This window comes from Lissotriton vulgaris, chromosome 6, assembly GCF_964263255.1.
Source record: "Lissotriton vulgaris chromosome 6, aLisVul1.2, whole genome shotgun sequence".
Taxonomy (NCBI): Eukaryota; Metazoa; Chordata; class Amphibia; order Caudata; family Salamandridae; genus Lissotriton; species Lissotriton vulgaris.
Window position 1 is genome coordinate 1,849,658,690 of NC_141694.1, and position 21,063 is coordinate 1,849,679,752.

A 21,063-nucleotide genomic window follows, 5' to 3' on the forward strand; every position below is an offset into this window, starting at 1 on the left:
CGAAGGAACATAGATTTCCTGGGAGACAGCGCTGTAACACTAGAGGAACATGGAGACAGCTTTGAAGGGGAGATGCACTCCCTAGAACAGGAGGTTGTCAGACTCCAAGACCAACACCTGGCCATTGTCGCTCACACTGAAGACCTCGAAAACAGGTCTAGATGCAGCAACATATGCATACAATGAGTGGCATCTAAGGCTGAAGGAGACAGGTTTGCACATGTAGGGGACCTTTTCCGCCATATCCTGGGAACAACTCCCTGAGACTTATCAAAATAGACCATGTCCATCCAGTTGGGAGAGCACGCCCAGAAGGGGTCCCCCGGCGGACATTTTGGTGTGCCTCCCTGACGTCCCTGAGAAAGAAGACATACTTTGTAAAGCGCGTGAGAAGCACCCCCTTAAATTTCGAGGCCATACACCTATACTATTTCAAGACCTAGCAGCGATTACATTACAAAGACGTGAGTTCAAGCCGGTCACCTGGCACCTATGAGAAAAAGGTAGTGGCCTACTCCCGGGGCCACCCTTTTCGTATAATATTGCGCCTAGGAGGCAAGCTTCACCAACAACGTTCTTTAACCGAAACCTTCCAAATCCTTAACATTGAACCCAAAAATGAGGATCAACCATCAACAACATCTCCTTCCCATACAAGGCTTCGCAGAAACCACAGCAAGAATAGCGGGAAGAAGAGCGGTCTGACATGCCCAGACCGGGCCGAGATAGCAGAGGAGCAACAGGCGGCACTCCGATCTATCCCAGAGGTCCTGGCCAAAACAGAGGACTCATAAGATCCTTGCAGAGATGAGTATCTAAACTAATGTGTATCGGCCTGAGAGGGATGGGGTGAGGGACGGGATCACCAGCTACACTTTGGAACCCCTTTTTCTTTGATCTTCAGACCTGGAAAACTGAAGTCTGACTCAGGAACTATGTCACGAACACTATATACTTTAGATTACACCTTGTTGGAGACCTTTTTGTTGGGGACTGTATTTAGATTCACCATGATTGCACTTTACACTTCGCACGATACTCCTGTCCAGATGATCATCTCACCTTTCCGTAATGCACATGCCCATACGAACGCTACTCACCCCCTTCCTACAACGTGATGCCAGGTAGCACCCTCAAAATATTAACCCTAAATGTAAAAGGCCCAGTTAAACGTAAAGCAATTTTATCCTACCTCAAGAATTCTGGTGCAGACATATGTTTAGTCCAAGAAACACATCTCCTATCCAGGGACTGCCACTGTCTCTAGTCGTGGGCATTCCCACAACAATTCTCATCCGCTCCCTCCAAAACAGCGGATGTAGCTATACTAATAGCGCACTCTTTTAAGGGGACAATTGGACGTAAGGAGGCAGATTACTAACATACCAGATAACACTGGGGAAAACCACTTTCCTAATTGGATCACTACAAGCTCCTAACGACTGCCACAAACCTTACATAAGGCATTAACAGAGGCACTTTTCACAGTAGACACTAAGGTTCTTCTTGGGGGAGACCTTCATCTAGTGTTTAACATAGATCTTGACAGATCAGCACAACAACATGTTCAGACTGGGAGACTCTCAAAGAGCCTGTATAGGTGTGAGAGATCTGGGTCTTTGTGATATATGGAAGGCTGTTCCCCCAGAATAAAGAGAATACACATTTCACTCTCATGCACACAAAACATATGAAAGACTAGATTACTTCTTGGGCACGAAGACTATCCATACTTAACAACAGAAACAGACATTCACCCAACAGTACTCTCTGACCATTCAGCGGTGAAACTCTGTCAGTAACCTGATCATGGCTCCGCCCTGTTGGACATGGCGCCTGTGTGAAACGATGCTGCAGCATCCCGCAGTGATATCCCAAATCATAACAGCTATTGTTAATTACCCAGCACTCAACGACACCCCTGATGTATCTACAGCAACACTGTGGGATGCACTGAAGACAGTAATAAGGAGGGAGTTCATCTCTATCTCAGCTGCTGACAATGCACTACGGATAGAAAAGAGAGACAACCTCTCCACTCAGGTCAAGGAACTAAAAGGCATCCACCACTGTACTGGTGCACCAAGAGTGTAGCCCCAGCTAACTGCACTGCAAGCTGATGTGAGGGCAGCTCGAAGGTGGGAGGCTGCTGCTGAAGAGCTAACGGTTGTGGCTCTTGCTTTTAAAAAATATTTCTTTAGTGTGATATTTATTTTGGGGCATTTTAGTAGCTCATTGGATTTTGTATTAAATTACACTGGACACTTTTAAATTGTCTCCAATCTCACTCTGCACTTACCTGTGAGCAGAGGGGGCCCGGGCTAGCTGCGTTTTACTTCCACTGCTCTCCTCAAGTTGGGGTCCGTCCGTGCGAGCGGACCCGCCATCTTGGGAGTAGCAGAGTGGCGGTCTAGTCTCCAGGACTCACGGGCACAAAAGCAGACTGCGCCCATCCGCGCTCAGCGCCAGGTATGCTGCTCCTTTTGGGTTGGGACTGGGGCCAGCTGTAAAGGGTGATCCCAGACGTTATACCAGCAAAGAACTTAATATCATTGGCGAGAGGGGGCGTGATAGAGGCATCCTTATGTTGTCCAACACTGCCTTCCCTGTGTCTGATTTTCTGAGGAGTGACACTATAGCCGGTGGGCTTTTGAATGTGAGGTCTCTCCCTAAACACAGTGTTGAAGAAACAACTGGTGTTGGAGACTCATGAACTTGATTTCTTGTGTATGACCGAAACATGGACTGCGCCGGAGTGTGAAGTTGATGCTGGGAATGCTTGCCCACCAGGGTTTAAAATGCGCCACAAGCCCAGAACTAGTGGGAGGGGGGGGTGGGGTGGGGTGATTTTTAGAGACACAATGGACTTGAATATTATCGAAAGAGGCTTTTCTTAACTGGCATTATCTGTTATAGACCCCAGGGGTCTTCACTTTAGCCCGGCAGCAGTCGTTATTGGAATTGTTTTCCAACATGGCTGGTAATCATAGCCATTTGGTGATTCTTGGAGATTTTAACCTGTGGCTGAATGGCACTATGAACACAGGATTTCTTAATAGGATTCATTCATGTGAGGCCCTTGGTCTCTCCCAGCGAGTCTCGCAGGCAACCCATACAGGAGGTCATCGGTTGGACCTGATTTTCTCTGAGACCAACCTCCTTACTGTTGGGGATGTGCTACCTATGGCCTAGACGGACCACTCTCTGATTAAATTCTTTGTGAAGTCAGGCACGTCTACTGCAGGGACATCTAGTCAAGTGAGGGAGTATGTTAGCAGGGATTGGAAGTCCCTTGTTCGGAAAAAAGGCGCCTCATCCACGTTCTTGGTTGAGGAATGCTTTGCCTCCGACTTGCAGAATGAGGGGAATTACGCTGCCCTCTGCTTGAAGATTACTTCGGTTTTAGATACCTCTGCTCCTCTTAAACATCATAGGAGTAGGGGGAGACCTTCAGTCCCCTGGTTTACGGACAGCCTCAATAATTTGAGACTGGAATGTAAACAGGCGGAGAGGAGGTGGAGGCACGCATACCTGGATAGGGACAGGCTTGCTTGGAAAGCTAAGCGGGTGGACTATAAGATGGAGATCCATAGAGTTAAGGCAGCGTACTCCTCTAGTGTGATTCTTGATGCCCCAAATAGCTCTCGTAGCATTTTTAATATTTTGAATAGCCTTATTAGCCCAGACTGTGCCAAGAATGAATTCCCCCCTCCCAGGAACTCTGTGAGAACCTAGCTAGGTTCTTTCAGGATAAAATCAAACTGACTATTGATGATCTGGGGGTGGAGCAGCAACAAATCCTGGCAGTAGCTGATTGTGGCAGCCTGTTGACTCTTGGGGCCGTTCATGAACTGGGAGGAGTCGAGTCTCTTGTGGAATTCGCGCAGCTGTCTGCAGAGGAGTTCAGGGAAGTGGCCTTTGGTATTACATCTGCGTCTCCGCTTGACCCGATTCCACCAAAAATCTGGAAGGAGTTTGAGCTTGAGTTTTTCCCTACGCTCCGTCTTGTGTGCAACCAGTCGCTTACTACTGGAGTGGTTCCACCTCAGTGGAAACAAGCAGTGGTGACCGCCTTACTGAAGAAGCCCACCCTTGATCCTGAATGCCTTAAGAACTTCAGGTCCATCTCGCTTCTACCCTATCCAGCAAAAATTGTAGAGCGGGTGGTGGCAGGCACCCTCTCTAGACACCTAGAACAGCACAAGCTCCTGGGGGACGTTCAGTTTGGCTTCCGGTCAGCACATGGCACCGGGATGGCCCTGGTGACCATGCTGGATGAACTTCGTTGGCGGACAGACAGGGGACAGGCAGGGGTTTTGATCCTGCTTGACCTGTCTGCCACCTTCGAAAAGGTGAACCATGGTATTCTGCTGGACAGGCTGAGAGAGGTAGGGGTTGCAGGTAGTGCCTTTGGGTGGTTTGAGTCCTTCCTTCAGGGTAGAGAACAAGCTGTGTCCCTCCCTCCATTCCAATCCACCTTCTCTACCATTTCGCATGGCGTCCCACAAGGGTCGGCAGTTAGCCCGATATTATTTAACATATATATGAAGCCTTTAATCACGGTCATCAAACAATATAAGATCGAAATTGTTAACTACGCAGTTGATTCTCTCCTTGGAGGGAAATGAATCAACCTCCTTGGAAGTATTTCAGAACTGCCTGCGAGATACAGCGGACTGGTTGAAAGCCAAATCATTGCAATTTAACACAGGAAAGACTGAGGTGTTATATCGCCCAAGGCCTAGGGTACAATCTCTTCTACCCAGCAACTTCTGGCCTGTGGATTTTTCTCCACTGGTGAAGCCTGCGAAGGTAGTGCAGAATCTGGGCGTAATATTTAATAGGAGGTGATAGTGCACTCTAGAAGTGAAATAAATAAATATTAAGCTCAGCTAGCTGGACGAGACCTTGACCGAGCCGAACACGCAGGACTCTGCCTACGGCGTGTCTATTATGTTGAGGGGACAAGTATGGCTGCCTCCTAGCCTATAAATTATGCATGAAACGCAAGGCTACGAGAGTACCTTCATTACAATCCCAAGAGAATGAGCTTATCACAGAGGTTAATGACATAGCAAACTCCTGCAAGGAGTTTTATGCAAAATTATACACAAGACAAGACCTGGACCATTTAGACAGTACTGCTCAACTCCAAGAAGCGCATACCTCTCGCTTCACGCAGGAGCGGACAGTGTAGCTGGAGGATGATATAAGTTCTGAAGAGGTCATTTCAGCTATTTCCCATCTATTTCCAAGTCCCCAGAACCGGATGGATATTCCTCTATCGTCAATAAAACATTCCGTCACGCCCTGGCCCCTATATTGACAAGACTCTTCAATTCCTTCACAGAACCTGGTGCCATTCCCACATCGATGCTAGCTGCTTCTATTTCGGCAGTTCCCAAACCAGGAAAGGATAAACAGCAGTGCAATTCCCATCGACCTATCTCCTTGCTCAACATTGCCTTTAAATTATTTACCGAAATTTCAGCACATAGATTGGGACCACTATTGCCCGCAATCACAGATCCAGACCAAGCCAGATGTATCCCACACAGACAAATGGGAGATAACACCAAACATATTTTACACATTATCGGAAAACCATACAGAACCCAAGGGAGAATATGTCATTAGCTATAGATGCCGAAAAGGCCTTTGATAGGGTGCACTGGCCTTTCCTAGAACAGGTTATAACACTTTTTTGGCCTACGCAAAAAATGTAAAGTGCGAATGATGAACTATCATCACCTCCACATGGCATCAGTGTGGGTGAAGGGCCACATCTCAGACTCCTTCGAGATAGGTTGAGGCACGAGACAAGTCTGCCTGTTGTACCCCCTTTTATGTGCTCTTTGCATGGAGACCGTAGTCCAGTGACTAAGAGAGGACCCTCACATTACAGTGCGATCTTTGGGGGAGAGCATCACAAATTAAGCCTTTATGCAGATGATATACTGCTCACTTTGGATAACCCTGCCCACATCTTACCAGTACTTCTAGAAGAACTTGAAGCATATTGCTGGGCTTCAGGTTTTCGAATCAATATGGATAAGTCGCAGGCACTAGGTCTCTCGATACCCCAGGAACTAGTAATGAGACTACAAACAAAATATCATATACAATGGCTACCCACTGCGCTTCCTTACTTGGGAATCAAACTGGTGCCAACACTCCAACAAACCTCAATATTCAATCAATCAGGGAATTGTAAGTGCACTACTCACCCGTGAGAGTCTCAAAGAGCTGGGGAGGGATCTGGGGGTTGGGGGGGGGGGGGTGCAACGTAGGTCCGTTCAGCTGAATAGCCAGGTCTTGAGAGTCTTTCTGAAGTGTTCATGGAGGGGGCGCCCCTGATGTCTGCTGGTAGCTCATTCCAGGTCGTGACTGCAATGTCAGAGAATGATCTTCCACCTGCTCTGGCTCTGTGGATGCGTGGGGTTTTGGCCACTGCGAGGTTTGCAGATCAGAGATTTTTTTTTGGGTGCGTGGAAGTTTATTCCGTCGTTGAGGTATTTGTGTCCATTGTTGTGTAGGCATTTGTAGGCGTGAGTGAGGATTTTGAAGGTGACTTTTCTCCACAGGGAGCTAGTGGAGTCTCCGCAGGAGTTGGCTGATGTGTTCATGCTGGGGGATGCCGAGGACAGGTCTGGCCGCGGTGTTTTGTATTGTCTGGAGTTAGCAGAGTAGGGACTTGTTGATGCCGGCGTAAAGCGTGTTTCCGTAGTACAGTCTGCTGGTGATGAGTGAGTGGGTGACTATCTTCCCTGAATCCGGGAGGATCCATTTGAAAGTCTTTCGGAGGGTGTTGAAGCAGCTGGAGGTGACAGTGTTGACCTGTTGGTTCATGTCGAGTGATGAGTCAAGTACGATGCGAAGATTTTTGGTGTGGTTTGTGGGGGTACGTGGGCTTCTGAGGGCGGTGAGCCCCCAGGTGTTGTCCAATGCTGAGGGGGTGGTTCCAAGGACGAGGACTTCGGTCTTCTCTGCGTTACGTTTTTGGCACATGTTGGTCATCCAGACTGCAACTTCTTGCATTCCCTAATGGAAGTTGAGTTTTGCGGTGGTGAGGTCTCTAGTGAGGGAGAAGATGAGCTGGGTGTCGTTGGCGTAGGATACAATGTTGAGGTTGTGTTGTCAGACGATGGCTGCGAAGGGGGCCATGTACATCTTGAAGAGGGTCGTGCTCAGAGATGACCCCTGTGGGTCTCTGCAGGTGATTTCCATGGGGGCAGAGAGGAATGGTGGAAGTTTGATCCTTTGGCTTGTTCTGTTGAGGAACGATCGGATCCAGTCTAGGGCAGTTCCTTGTATGCCAGCTTGGTGTAGTCTGGCGACTAGTGTGCAGTGAGAGACAGTGTCGAAGGCTGCAGACAGGTCGGGTAGGATGAGGGCCGAGGAGTGGCCTTGGTCCAGGAGGGTGCGGATGTCGTCTGTGGTGGCGAGTAAGGTGGTCTTGGTGCTGTGGTTTTCATGGATGAATCGGGTCAGTTCCCTGTTGACTGCTTTCTCTGCTACTTTGGCTGCGAAGAGGAGGAGCGAGATGGGCCGGTAATTCTTGAGGTCAGTGGGGTCGGCTGTGGGCTTCTTGAGCAAAGGCCCGACTTCTGCGCCTTTCCAGTTGTCTGGGAAGGTGCCTGTTGTTAAGGTGGTGTTGATGGTCCATTGCAGTTCAGGTGCGATGGTGTCCGCTGCTCTGTGATAGATGTGCAGGGGGAAGGGGTTGGTGGGTGCCCCCAATTGGATGCCTTTCATGGTCGTGGTGGTGTCCTCGGTCGTGATAGGTGTCCAGTTAGATGATGAGCTGGCTGGTGTCTTGGGGAGGCCGGGGGCCAGCTGCGGCGTCTTGTAGGTGGCAGATGAAGTGGTCGTAGAGTGCTCTGATTTTGAAGTGGAAGAAGGTTCCAAGCTTGTCGCAGAGGTCTTGGGAAGGTGTGATTTCCTGGAGCGCTGTTTGACGGGGTTGCGTAGTGGGGCAGGCTTGTCTGCGCAGTTGGAGATCCAAGTGTGGAGTCCTTTGGCTGCGGTGTTTACGTCAGATGCCCAGGTGGGGTTGTTTCAGGTGAGGGTGGAGTGCAGTTGTTCGTCGGTAACGTTGCTCCAGTTCCCTTGTGATTGGCGGGGCAGGAGGGGTGGTTTTGGTGCCTTGGGTTTGTCGACGGTGAAGTGAACGCTGTGGTGGTCGATCCATGGCGGTTGCGTTGTGTGGCTGAAGTGAATGTTGTTCCCTGCCACGAAGATGGGGTTGAGGAGGTGTCCTGCTCGGTGTGTCGGTGTGCTGACAAGTTGGTTGAGTCCGATGTTGGCGAGGTTCTCACCGAGAGTGGTGGAGTTGGGGTCGCTGGTGTTGTCGAGGTGGAAGTTGAGGTCTCCAATGAGTATGTTGTTCATTGATGCGGCGGCATGGGTTGCGACGAAGTTGGTGATGGTGGTGGCGAAGGGTGTTCGGGACCGGGGGGTATATAGATGAGGGTTCCTCGGAGTGTGGTGTTGTGGGTGTTCTGGATCTAGAAGTGCAGCTGTTCTGCGGAGGGGAAGGTATCGCTGGAGGTGGTGAGGCAGAGGGTGTTATTGTGGGCGATGGTGAGGCCCCCTCCCGGGTGGTTGGGGCGGTCCTGTATCCGTCCGGGATGGCGGTGTTGAAGTCGGGAGCGTTGGTCCAGGTCTCCGTGAAGAAGGCGACGTCGGGCGAGAGATACTCGAGTTGGGTTCCAGATTTCCATGGAGTGTTTGTGTACGGACCGCACGTTGAGGAGGATGCATCTAAGGGTGTCGTAGGTGGTGGTGTCGGAGGTCGGGGTTGTGGTGAAGGTCTGACAACAGTGGAGGCATGAGAATTGGCCGTGGATAGAGTTCGGCGAGGCCTGTTGGCAGTCTCTGAGTTTTCCGAGGTTGAGTGCGAGGAGGGCGGCAAAGTCATAGCGGTGTAAGGTCATGGACCAGGGTTCCTGCCACTGGTCGCGGTCGGGCTTGCCTTAGACGTGCCTTTGGCGCGCCAGTGGCGCAACCATGCAGTGCCCGCCATTAAGTAGGGGAGGGGGGGAGGAACAAGCAGCTGGGAGGCGAGTGCTGGGGCGGTCAAGGGGGCGGTGGCGGTGGTGGCTGGAACGGGCACAACACGGAACAAGGTCAATTAAGGGAAAAAAAAAACATTGGGGCCAAATAAAGAAGACAGCAACAGTGGGGGTCAAATAAGGAAAACTGCAATAGTGGGGCACAAAAAGCACAAGCAACAACAGGCAACAAGCGGGCACGGAGTATTAAGGAGCGAGCAAGAATGAGGAAATACCCACGGGGGACAGGCGCAGTCAGGGAGGTCTCGAATCCTGCCTGGGGAGGTAGAGTAGATCAGCGGCGGAGCATACCAGAGCGGAGCTGCTGGGGAGAGAGCGGTCTCAGACCGAGGGTCAGAGGACTTGCTCAATAAACTACAAAAATCTCTTACAGCAGGTCAGACACAAGATGACTAACTGGAAACACCACCAGTTTTCTTGGTTAGGCTGAATTGCAGCGGTCAAAATGACAATACTCCCCAAAATACTTTATTTATTCTAAACACTGCCTTTAGTCCCTCCCAAAAGAATGCTTGCCAAGTTTACAAGCAGAAATCTGTCAATTTGTTGGTCCGGAAAGAAACCCTGCATGGGAAAAGAACTGTGCTACACCCCACCCAAATATGGAGGTTTGGGTATCCCTGATCTCCAAAAGTACTACCAGGTGGCACAGATACGGTATTTAGTGGAATAGTACCAACCAGAATCGGAAAAACACTGGGTTTTGCAAGACAAAGCAGCGGCAGTTACCTCCCTATGAAAGGTTCCCTTCCTTAAGAAACCCAATAGACCAAGAAACCTCTATCTCGCATCTATCACGCAAGTGAGTATGGAGGCATGGGACTAAACCAGTTGTTAATTTGGGCCGGTAGTTTCCAGTGCTCGACACCAGCACTTAATTGTCAACACCGCCCCTTCTGACAGTCTGCCACATGGTAGCGATATTTGTATGATTTCGAGGTGAGCAAAACAGCAGTGGTTTACAATTTCAATATACATTAAATATGACTAATACCTGCCGCCCAAACTATTCTTTTGGCTTTGGGGCCCTGGAACTGACAGTCTGGTTTGTCACACATGTAGAAATGTAATTGGTTAGTGGTTGTGTTGGTGCGGTCATTGACAGGAAGGGGCAGTGGGTGGGGCAAGTTGCAAGGCCTCCTGGAGAGAACCCTGGCTCGTATCTGTATTACAAATTAAGCACTGGATCAAACAAACACCAAATGTGGTCTTACCTCTTTCCCCTAACCACTGTCCCCTCTATTTGATAATCCTGACTTCACCCCAGGCTGGACCCCAAGGTATTTACGGACTGGAGACTATCAGAATGTCGGGGGATGGGGAAAATGATGGATGAGACTGGGGTTATCCTCTTCTAGCAATTTGGCAAAGATTTTACTCTCCCTGAATCTGAAAGACTGCAATACCTACAACCTCGCCGGGGAAAAGGCAAAAAACAGGAAAGCAAAACAGATAATACAAAGAAAGTCAAAAACAGGAAAAAGAAAGAGGCAAAAACAGAAAGAGGATGACACACAGAGCGGAACTAGCAGAAGAACAGGCTCTTCCACTGGACCAGCAGGGATGAGGCGCAGGCAGGAGCCTGTTGATGGAGGGACGACTCTAACACCTACCTGGATAACACAAAGGCGCTAAGGGCAATGCCTTAACGGCGGAGCTGCGTGAGGGAAGGCAGTTACTCTGACTAGGAGATCAGAGGTTTTGCTCCTCTGCCTACTGTCAATGAAATGTGATGCCATACCTGTGCACACCGTGTACACTTAATGAGGTATTGGATGAATCACAACCATTTAAAATTAAACCCAGACAAAACAGAACTTGTCTTAGTCGGTGGTTCTTGAAACCCTTGGAACTCTAAATGTTGGCCTGCCGAGTTGGGGATGTCACGTTCACCCGCGACCTCAGCAAAGAGCCTCAGAGTCATAATCGATAGAGAGCTCTCTGTGAAGTCCCAGATCGGGTCTGTAGTCTCCACATGTTTTGTTCAGCTTCGGAAGATCAGGAAAACCAGTAGATTCCTAGCTCTTATCCAGGTCGTTCTTTCTGTGGTCATCTCTCACATTCATTATGCAAACTCGCCCTACTTCGGCATTCCGGTTCTCTTAACAAGAAGATTGCAAATGGTACAAAACCAGGCAGCTAGACTGATCAACCAGCAGCCGAGGTAGTGCCACATCACTCCTCTAATGAGGAAGCTGCACTGGCTACCAGTAACAACGCAGTGCTTTTAGGATTGGTTGCTTCATCTTTAAATTCCTATATGGCCCCGGCCCGGAATTTGTATCTACCTTCATCCAGAGATATAACCCTTCCCGGAACTGGAGGTCATCCCATCTTAACCTCCTGGTCATCCCCACCTTTAAAAGGAAAAGACTAGGTGGATCCACATTTGCTGTTCTGGCCCCTCGTTTTTGGAACTCACTCTCCTCCAACATCAGATTCTCATTGTATTACCTTGAATTTAGGAGGGCTAAGAAACCGTATGGTGTACGTGCGCTCTACAAATATTTTTTTAACGTAACATCTTAGTACCATATTTTGTTTCTGTATTGAGTAGTTCAGCGTTTAAACTTAAATGTGATTGATGATGTACCAAGGAAGGTTTTTGTATTTAAATGCAATAACACAATCCTGCTCATTCCTTCTTTCTTTACCGAAAAAAATACATCCATAATTTTTACTTGCTAGCATAACTATCAGGTCTATATTGTTCCTTCTTGCTTTTTAGGCATACCATATTTTTTTTCTCCAAATGGAAAATATTTGTCCTTTTTCTTGTGTTGACTACAAATACGTTAATGAGCGTTCGGCATCATACTCCTAGATACTTGTACATAGCTATTAGTTCAATCAGTCGGTTCCTCCTTGCACATGAGCTTGCACGCACTAAAGTACTCCATTGCACTCATTGCTTTTGTGTACAGCAGGCAGCCTGCTAATAAATCTTGATTGCTGTGGGCAGAGCATTAGAAACCTTTGTAGTAAATGTCATAGCTCATTGGGTACAAGACCTAAAAGGATAGGTATGAACGTTCTTGCTGAAAGAGATGTGTGGGGAACATTAATAGCTCAAGCTCTTCACTGATGTTAAACAGACAGATAGGAAACTTTATGCAATAAGTTTATTCAGGTAAAATACACAATACTCCTCTTCCCCTTGCCATCATTCCTACTACTGTTCGACATTCTTAACCCGCAGGATCACTGGCACCGAGGTACATGGAATCATCCCCAGGTCTGTAATGACAAGGTCTACAAAATCGGGTGGCGTTACGTCATAAACAAGATTCAGGAGGTGCAAGGATGTGTTACTGTTCCAGCTTTCCAGAGGAGCTTTCCCATTCCGGGTCAAAACCAGGTCATCGGGGTCATCTACAAAAAAGAAATATACCATTAGAACTTTCCTCCACTTTTAGAAGGAGACTCACAAAATGACAGCCATAATTCTCATAGAAATGTGGAGAGTTTACTTTTATATTGTGGGCTGAAGAAAATCTAACTTTGTGAAAGATCGACAGTAAACTATTCCTAGGACCCACATTTATGTATTCGGTCAGTAGTCTTGTGTGAAGGACTGGGAGAGACTGGTCATCAGCCTGCGATTCCAACCCGTACTAAATTGTATTTTCTGTTCATTTAAACTTCCAGCAGATGACCCAAGATTAAAGTCTATCACGACCTAAAGTTCCACACTTCAGTGTTTGTCCATCGCCAAATACAAAGTTGAGTAGACATATGGGAAAATAATTCACGATTGTCTCATATAAAATTAGCCCTCTAATCTTCTCTCTCGGGCACATGCATTTGGCCCTCCATTCATTTAGACAAACTGATTAAATTAATTGAAAACTTGGTGACTTGAAAGTTTGCTTTGTTCGAAAGGTTGAAACATGCAAAACTGAAACCTGTCCAGGTCCAGCCACAACTTAACTGCCAAGGAGTGCAGGGGTCTACAAATTATGAGGAGACACATCCTTAAATTACAAAGCAGACACATTTATAGTATCAAAAAGGATCCACACTTACTGCAGATAGAACAAATGTGAGACTGTCGCCACCGCAACATTAAAACATTTCGCTGGTTGTTCTAGATCTTAACATCTACAGGCCCCAACACAACTATGCAGAGCACCTGCTCCGCTTACATCATCAATTCTCTACAACGTATAAATATTAGTCCTAGTGAATTAGCCCCATTGCATTCCCCTATTAATGTTATAGAAAAATCACACGGATCCCATACCAAGTTCATTGGAGACGAAGGAATCCGTCTGCACTCGCTCACAAAACTTGTAGGTTTCACAGCACACTAGGACCGGGACATTGTGCGCTTTGGCCACCAGTGCAATCTGGGATGTGCCCAGTCGAGACATAACATAGCCATTGGCCAGCAGTGCATGGGCTCCCAGGAGAACCTTAGAAACCTGTACAAAGAGAAAGAAATTGATCATTATTTAAATAATCTCCTAATGGGAACAACTGTGCTCTCCTTTCCTAAACAAGCAATTGAATTGTTCAAAACATTTTCTAGGATATGCATGCAGCTATTCCTATTAAAGTGGTTCGATTCATATTCTAGGCAATGCACGTTGCAATGCAAGTGAAAATATTTGAATAGCAAAGAACCAGCATTTGCTGGTTTTGTGTTTGGAAAGAGATTTATGGAGGAACCTCCTTCTAGGATACTGTGTGTCAGGAGATCCCACCCACTTGTATCTCACCTTTTCAGATTAGCTATGAAATGGGAACCTAAAATTCAGCATGGTAGGATCCTCGCTGACAGTCATAAATACAGAATATTCCCATGCATCGATGGGGGTGCCGAAACACTATCTTCAAATCTTGAAAAACTCATTAGTAGGAGGTAAAACCTCAGTCTTCATAGTGTAGAGCTACCTCCGATATGGAATGGCAGGCCTACTTTTTGACTGAATTTTTTGGTCTTATAAAAGTATCGGATCAATGTAAAAAAAAACACATTGCAGCACCAGACAACAAGGCAATCCTAAACTGAATTAGAAACACTTCCACTGAGCACCAGCAGAGACACAAATTGAAGTAAAAAACAGAGCATGTCGGGTCAAGAGTTCACAGAATGCAAGAAAAAAAATACACCGTTACTTTAAGGAGTCAGAAGCTCCCTTCCTAGCATATGCTGTAATGGCAGTTTGCGTCACATCCTCAATTCTATTTTACGGCTCACGCTTAAAGTGTCTGAGAACACTCTCTGAGTTACTTTATCCAGTTTATTCTTTAACTTTTCAGTCTGAAAGTTAATTCCTCTTGCAACAGCTTTGAGGTTATATTATATTTTTTTCACCATTTTTCATCAAGAGTAGTGATTTATTGTCACAATTTTTCATCGAGTGGCGATTTATTTTTCAGAATGACTTCACCCATCATGAAGTGCCCTGCATTTGGGCGCAAAAAGGCGCCTTCAGAACCACATGCGGTGTGTGTAGCCTGCCGGTCTCTCACTGTTAGAGTGTGTGAATGATGTAAAATAATGTCTTCGAGCCCAAAAAGATCAAGAGGGCATCCGCTTCAGAGACAAATTGGAGAACTTACGCCTGGAGGAAGAGCAGAAAACAAAGAAAATAGAACAGAGAAGGGCCTCCTTCTGAAAAAAGACCTTCTCACTCTAAACAATCCGATAGAGGAAGATCCAGTTAGAGAAGGCATAAAAACAGTCATCATCATTTTGGTCATTCTCATCTTTCTAGAGAACACTGTTCGACATCGAGACAGCCGCTAGCACCAACTTCCTCGCTGTCAAGGAGCACTACGACAGCCCCGCCGACAAGGACTCCTGAGGTACCACTGAGTTTACCTTCAACATCGCTTCCTGTTCAGACAGCGAGATTGTCGACTGCAGAGCACTCAACACCGATGTAGCAATGTTCAACTTCGAGAGGATCAGTTTTTATGATGTCGACGTCAGGGTCGCCGTCGAGACACTTGATGTTAAGAAGATCGATGTTGAGACAATCAGAATTTTCAATGTTTTGGTTTTCTGACTTGCTTTAGCCAGATGATGATTGAGGAACTAGACCTACCTTGATAATTCCTCAGAATGATCCTGTTCTTGTCTCGAAGACCTATTTCACCTTTTGTGTATGATACCTTGTCCTGTAACATCAAAACCAAGACCTATACTAACAGGGTTCTCGTACTGAAGGCCATCCACAGCAAGACATTCAAAGCTAAGGAAACGTAAAAGAAGAACACGTTCTCAGTCTCCATCGCAGACTATAACTTTCTCCCATTCATACTCCACCTACGCGTCTCCAGCAGTATCACCCTTAAGAACATCTCCAGTAGATGGCATTTTGACATTTCAAGATGTTTTAGTCAGAGGATCTAATAAAATGAATACACAATTACAAACGCCACAGGCCTCAGTTTCTGTTATAGTGGAAATGCTACAACGAAGGGTTTCACCAAGACCCACCTTATCCTTGGTTTCGGGTTTTGCAGAGCTTGTGGAAGAAAAATTCCTTTCTCCATTCACCATTAAAGCGGCAACTACTCTGCTTCATAGGAAATACAGACCCTAAGAACAAGACCCAATAGATCCGAGGCAAGACCCTAAGCTTGATTCAGTCATAGTTTCTGCAGTTAGGAAGAAACATCTTTTGGGTCCAGAGACTTAAGTCACTCCCGAAAAGGAAAGCAAAAGATTGGATGTTGTGGGTGGGAGAAAAATGTGTAACTCTGCAGCTGGTACTTTTAAAAACTCCAGTGCGTCAGCCCTATAGGCCATAGATATGACCGAGCCTTAAGCGAATCATTGATTGTGTTAGCAGATGACCCACCAAAGGACAGGAAACAGGATTTCAGGGAAATCGTACAAGGTGGCCAAACTGTTTCAAACCAATCCATCAGTGCAGCCATTGAGGAGGCAGATTTGGGGGCATACAATTCTGTAACTGAATATCTTTCCGTAGATTATCATGGCTCAGACTGACTTCACTTAAACCAGACAATCAAAAATTATGAACCTCTTATCACCGGTGCTGTTCTTTCTGGTCCACACTGAAGAAAAAATAGAAAGAATGAAAAAAGAAGCAATAACACTAAAAACTAGGTTTGGAGGAGAGGAAACGATTTTACTGTCCCCATTACTATCGCTGGGACTACAGAGTTCAATCCAGACAGAGGGTTCTATCCCCTCAATGGTCTTTCCATTCCCAGTCTCAAGGTCGCCAACAACTAGATCAGCAACAGCAAATCCAATCTAGAAATAACATACACAGAGGACAACAAACGCACCGGCAATAATCCTCCAAAGCTAAACCGGCTTCAACACAGTGAGAATCACTATCCCTCTCTCTTCCATATCCTGCTCCGGTAGAAGGGTGTGTCTCGCATCACTTATCAGAGTGGAAGTTAATAACCATGGAAAAATTCAAAATGGGTACTTCATCCAATTTAAACATCAGCCTCCTGCAATACTTCCAAAATCAGCAGCAAAACACTTATTGCCTCAATTTAAAAAAGGAGGTGCTATCCTCACTCCAAAAACAAGCTATAGATCAGTTACTTTTTCATGAAGAGGTAAAGGTACCTATTCCAGATATTATTTGGTACCCAACAAAGGTAAACAAATGGAATTCAGGCCTATACACAACCTAAGGCCGGCAAACAAGTTTGTCAAAAGTCATACTTGTGCCCTTGGCATCCCCCGGTTTTTGCTGACAGGTTCTAGTGGTAACTGACGGACTGTCCCTGGGCCAGTGTTATACTGAAAAGACACTTGGAATACATTGAAAACATCTAAATACACTAGGGTACACTATGAGTTAGGGTACCACGATGCTTGGCATGAATTCACCTATAAGGCCCTAGTACATAATAGGGCAGGGGGATCAAAACTATTTTAAGTCCCTAGTATAGAATAGGGCATGTCAGTTTAGAGGCCGCAGTCCTTTCTACACTTGCGTGTGTGCACTGCTGAGCCCTGAAGTCAGATTAAAAGCTGCCTTGAGGACTGCTTTTAAAATGCAAATTGTGCCAAACTCAACTTTTGTGTTTAGGGCACTTAATTTTTTTTAAAATACAATGTTTTGGCATACTAGGTACCCCCAGGTGTCCCAGGAGTGGGGGGTCAGGTATTTATAAGGAGGGCCCCAATAAAATAAGTTATATATGCCCTGGATTTAGTGAAATTCCACAACCCACTCCCCACATTTTGGTAAAGTGCTTTCCAAACTTTTGTGCTAGCAGGCCTGTGGAGTGAGGATCTGCAATATTTGTACATATTCAGAACCCCTTAAGTATCCTCTAGGTGTTCCAGGGGTGGGGGGGGGGGTGGAAGGGGTCTGTATATTTATGCAGGGTCCTTATAAAAAGATGTTTTATAAACCCTGGTAGTGGAGAAATTTCCCAGCTCAATTTTCCTATTGCAGATCCCCGGCCACACAGGTTGACATGGTAAGACCTCTCCGCGGCCTTTGATACCATCTTACACACTAGGCTCGCGGAGAGGTTAATATCTTTTAGCATTCAAGGTGTTGCTCTTAAATGGCTGCAGAACTTCCCGACGGACAGATTTGAAACTATCATCTTGGGCCCTTATCAGTCCGAGAAAACACCATTGGACAAAGGTGTCCCCCAGGGCTCCTGCCTTAGCCCTACCCTTTTTAATATCTATATGGCACCATTAACTAAGGTAGTGGAAGCCCTGGGATTCAAAACTATTTTGTACGCTGATGACACCAAGCTACTGTTCAACATTGCACAAAAATTAAAGCAGACAGACTACGCTTTGCCACGGGTATACTTGAAATATCAAACTGGATGACTAACAACTGTCTCCAGCTGAATCCGGGAAGGCTGCAGCAGCTAGGTCCAATGACTGGTGGCCAACGCAGCTTGGTACCCCCCCTGTTCCCAAACAGTGTGTTAACAACCTAGGCATAAACATAAATCAATCCCTTTCCATGCAGGACCACGTAGCATCCATCTCAGGGGCTTGCTACTATAGGTTAAGATTACTTCGGAAAATGTTTTCATTTATCCCGACGGAGCACCGCAGAACATTGACCCAAGCCATGGTGATCAGTCGCTTGGATTACGGGAACGCCCTATTAGCGGAGGTTGGGGTGACATTCCTAAACAAACTGCAGGTCATCCATAATAAAGCCGCCAGAATAATCCTGAACATGCAGGCTGGCTCTTCATCGTTGCAGTTGTTGAGAAACCTACATTGGCTACCCATAATAAAAAAGATCTTTCTTTAAGGTCTGCTGCCTGACATTTAACGCTCTACAGGGTCAGGGTCCGAAATACCTACAAAAGAAATTGGAAAAACATACCCCTGGTCGTCCTTTGAGGTCAAGTTCTCGGCAGTTGCTTCATATACCCCGCATCAGACTCAAACGGTCAGGGGGAATGGCTTTTTCATATTTGGCCCTAAATACTGGAATAGCCTACCTACAAATCTGCGAGATATTCCATCTTACCGAATATTCTGGAAACATCTAAAGGCATTTCTGTACTAAGGCCACCAACTCCTAGCTGTCTTCTTGCGGTTTTATCTGAGCAGCGCAGAGATGCCCCAGGGTGATTCGAGCACTATATAAGAATGCTAAAAAAAAAACAACATGTTATTGAGTAATAAATAAAGGAAGAGGTGTCATTAAAATACAATTCAAGGACTCAGTAGAATGGCATTGATAAATCCAAAATGTTTTTGTTGAATTCATCCTAAAATGTATTGACAGGAAGTTATAAGACTTTCTTGTTTGTAAACCAAAATTCAGCCTTTTAGTGTTCGGACCGGATTGGCCAGAGTTAAGTGGATTAGCCAGGCTGCTTTGAAGAGGTGATAAATGATCCCTGGGGTTAGGGAGCCATTCTGGGAGGAGAAAGTGGTAGGTATAGGAATGCCAGGGCGAGAGGTAGTAAATAATGTTCTTCAAAGGAAAGAGGGGACACCAAGCTGGAAACTCGATTTGCAACATCAGGATCTCCAGGAATAAAGAGTGGTCTCCCTGCAAGCCATAGGTTAACAGGGTTCACCTGCATCAACTTCACCAAGAGTCTCCTGCCTCAAGTGTATCCAGTGGACGTTTAAGGGTGCTATGTAGGTGCATTGTGAGAATTGTGGTCCCAACCTTTCAAGGACCATCTTGGAGATTTCAGACCTTTGGACTGTGTTATGGACACTCTGAATACTCACTAAATTCGGCCTGCTGGAGGAGGCTGCACGACATCTAGTGAGAAAATCTCCAGAAAAGGTAAAATCTTGACCGGGGATCACACTTAGTGTATCCGACCAGGGATCCATCGCAGTCAGCCTCAAACTTTAACTTTGTCCCGGTCAGAGGCGACCAAATGTCTACTAATGGTTTCTAAGCACTAGAAAGTATTTAATCTTTAAAAATTCTTCTCTCTAGTTCCCTACAGTGGATATTTTTCGTATTGGTATCATTTTAAAGATAAAAATATTTCCTATTGTTATAAATTGGTGTTGGATTTTTATTGTGTTGGACTGGAAAGACTTCTTCGAAGAAAACCAACTTGCAAACATCCGGGTCCCAACACTAGATGGCAGGAGTAAGCAAAGCATGTGAATCTACAGCTCTACATGTCAAGAACAAGATGCTTACTGGGTAAGTAACAGAATATTTTTTAGAGCTGCCTGGCCTAGCAAATAATCTGCTCTTACGTTTTCATGCAAACAGTAGTGTTTAGTAAACATGTGAACTGATTTCCATGTGGTTGCATTACACATTTCTGTAATTGGAAACATTTTAATCAAGGTGACAGATGTAGTCTTACTACGTGTAGAACAAGCTCTAGATTTAGCTGTAAGAGGTTTGTTAGCTAATTGATAGCTACAGGTTATGCAGGATACTATCCATCTGGCTATAATTTGTTTTGATGAAGTCATACTAGTTTTCAAGGGTCCATAATTTTTTGAACAACAAATTAGTTTTACGGATTTCTTTAGTTCTATCCAAATAAAACTTTAGATCGCACAGCACATCTAAACAATGCAGAGTTCTTTCTGCTGGTGAAGAAGGGTTGGTGAAAAAAGTTGGGAGTTAAATTGTTTGATTAATGTGAAAATCGGAGACAAGTTTTGCCAAAAAAGCAGGACGGGTTCTCAAAACTACTCTATTCTTGTGAAAACTAGTAAATGGTTCCACAGAAGATAGAGCTTGCAGCTCGCTAACTCTTCACACCGATTAATAGCTACAAGAAAAGCTAACTTTCAAGTCAGATGCTGCATTGAGGCTTTATGTATGGGCTCAAAATGAGAAGCCATTAATTTAGATAACACCAAGTTTAATTTCCATGGAGGAGCAGGTTGTTGGATGACCGCTCAACACACTTTTATAGAGTCGAATTGTAGTTTGAATCGAGACGGATTAAATAAAACAAAAAGGCAAGATTACATTTTCTTGGCATTTAACTGGATCATTATTTTTTTGAAGGCACCAGATGACAAATCTTTCCATCTAAAAGCATATGTTGTTCTTGTGCCTGGTCGTCTTGCTTCCTTAAGGGTAGTCCTACAGGCCGACATAAGAAGGAGCAAACCTGGATCACATGGCTGTCCCCTGTAACTGATGGTACCACTGGCCGTCATGTAAAAAGTAATTCTTGAGAGGATTAAGTCCACCATGTCGAGTATCATGCAGTTATATTCATAATGGTCAGCTCCCTCTTTATCCAAAAAGTAATGAGCTGCCAGTAATGAAAAATCTTTGTTTACATGCATACAAACTAGTCACATCAAATGTCACAAACTGTAACTCATCAGTCCAGGAAAATTCCTTAAATTTCACTAGTATGTCCTAGCTATCCTTGATGTACGATGGTAGGTTTTTCACATGTCTTTGTAATCGAATATCAACACCAGAAACAATTGGTCGACCTGGGGGGGAAGGCAACCCCCTTAAGGACCTTTTGTAATATATAAATACATGGATATCTTCCTTGTCCTGCCATTAGATACCAATATTCGGCATCAGGCAGT

The 21,063-nt window shown here is 45.8% G+C and overlaps 1 protein-coding gene across 1 annotated transcript in view; it reads right to left on the bottom strand.

Annotated features, from left to right (window-relative positions):
• Window positions 1-12,179: 12,179 nt before the first annotated feature.
• Window positions 12,180-21,063, bottom strand: part of EIF2B4 (eukaryotic translation initiation factor 2B subunit delta) — an 88,022-nt gene continuing 79,138 nt past the window's right edge. Inside the window, exons 12-13 of the mRNA XM_086928160.1 lie at window positions 13,318-13,498; window positions 12,180-12,446 (exon numbers count right to left, since the gene is read on the bottom strand). Of these exons, the coding sequence (XP_086784286.1) occupies window positions 12,247-12,446; window positions 13,318-13,498 (381 nt within the window). The 3' untranslated portion in view covers window positions 12,180-12,246. The remainder of the gene's footprint in view (window positions 12,447-13,317; window positions 13,499-21,063) is intronic.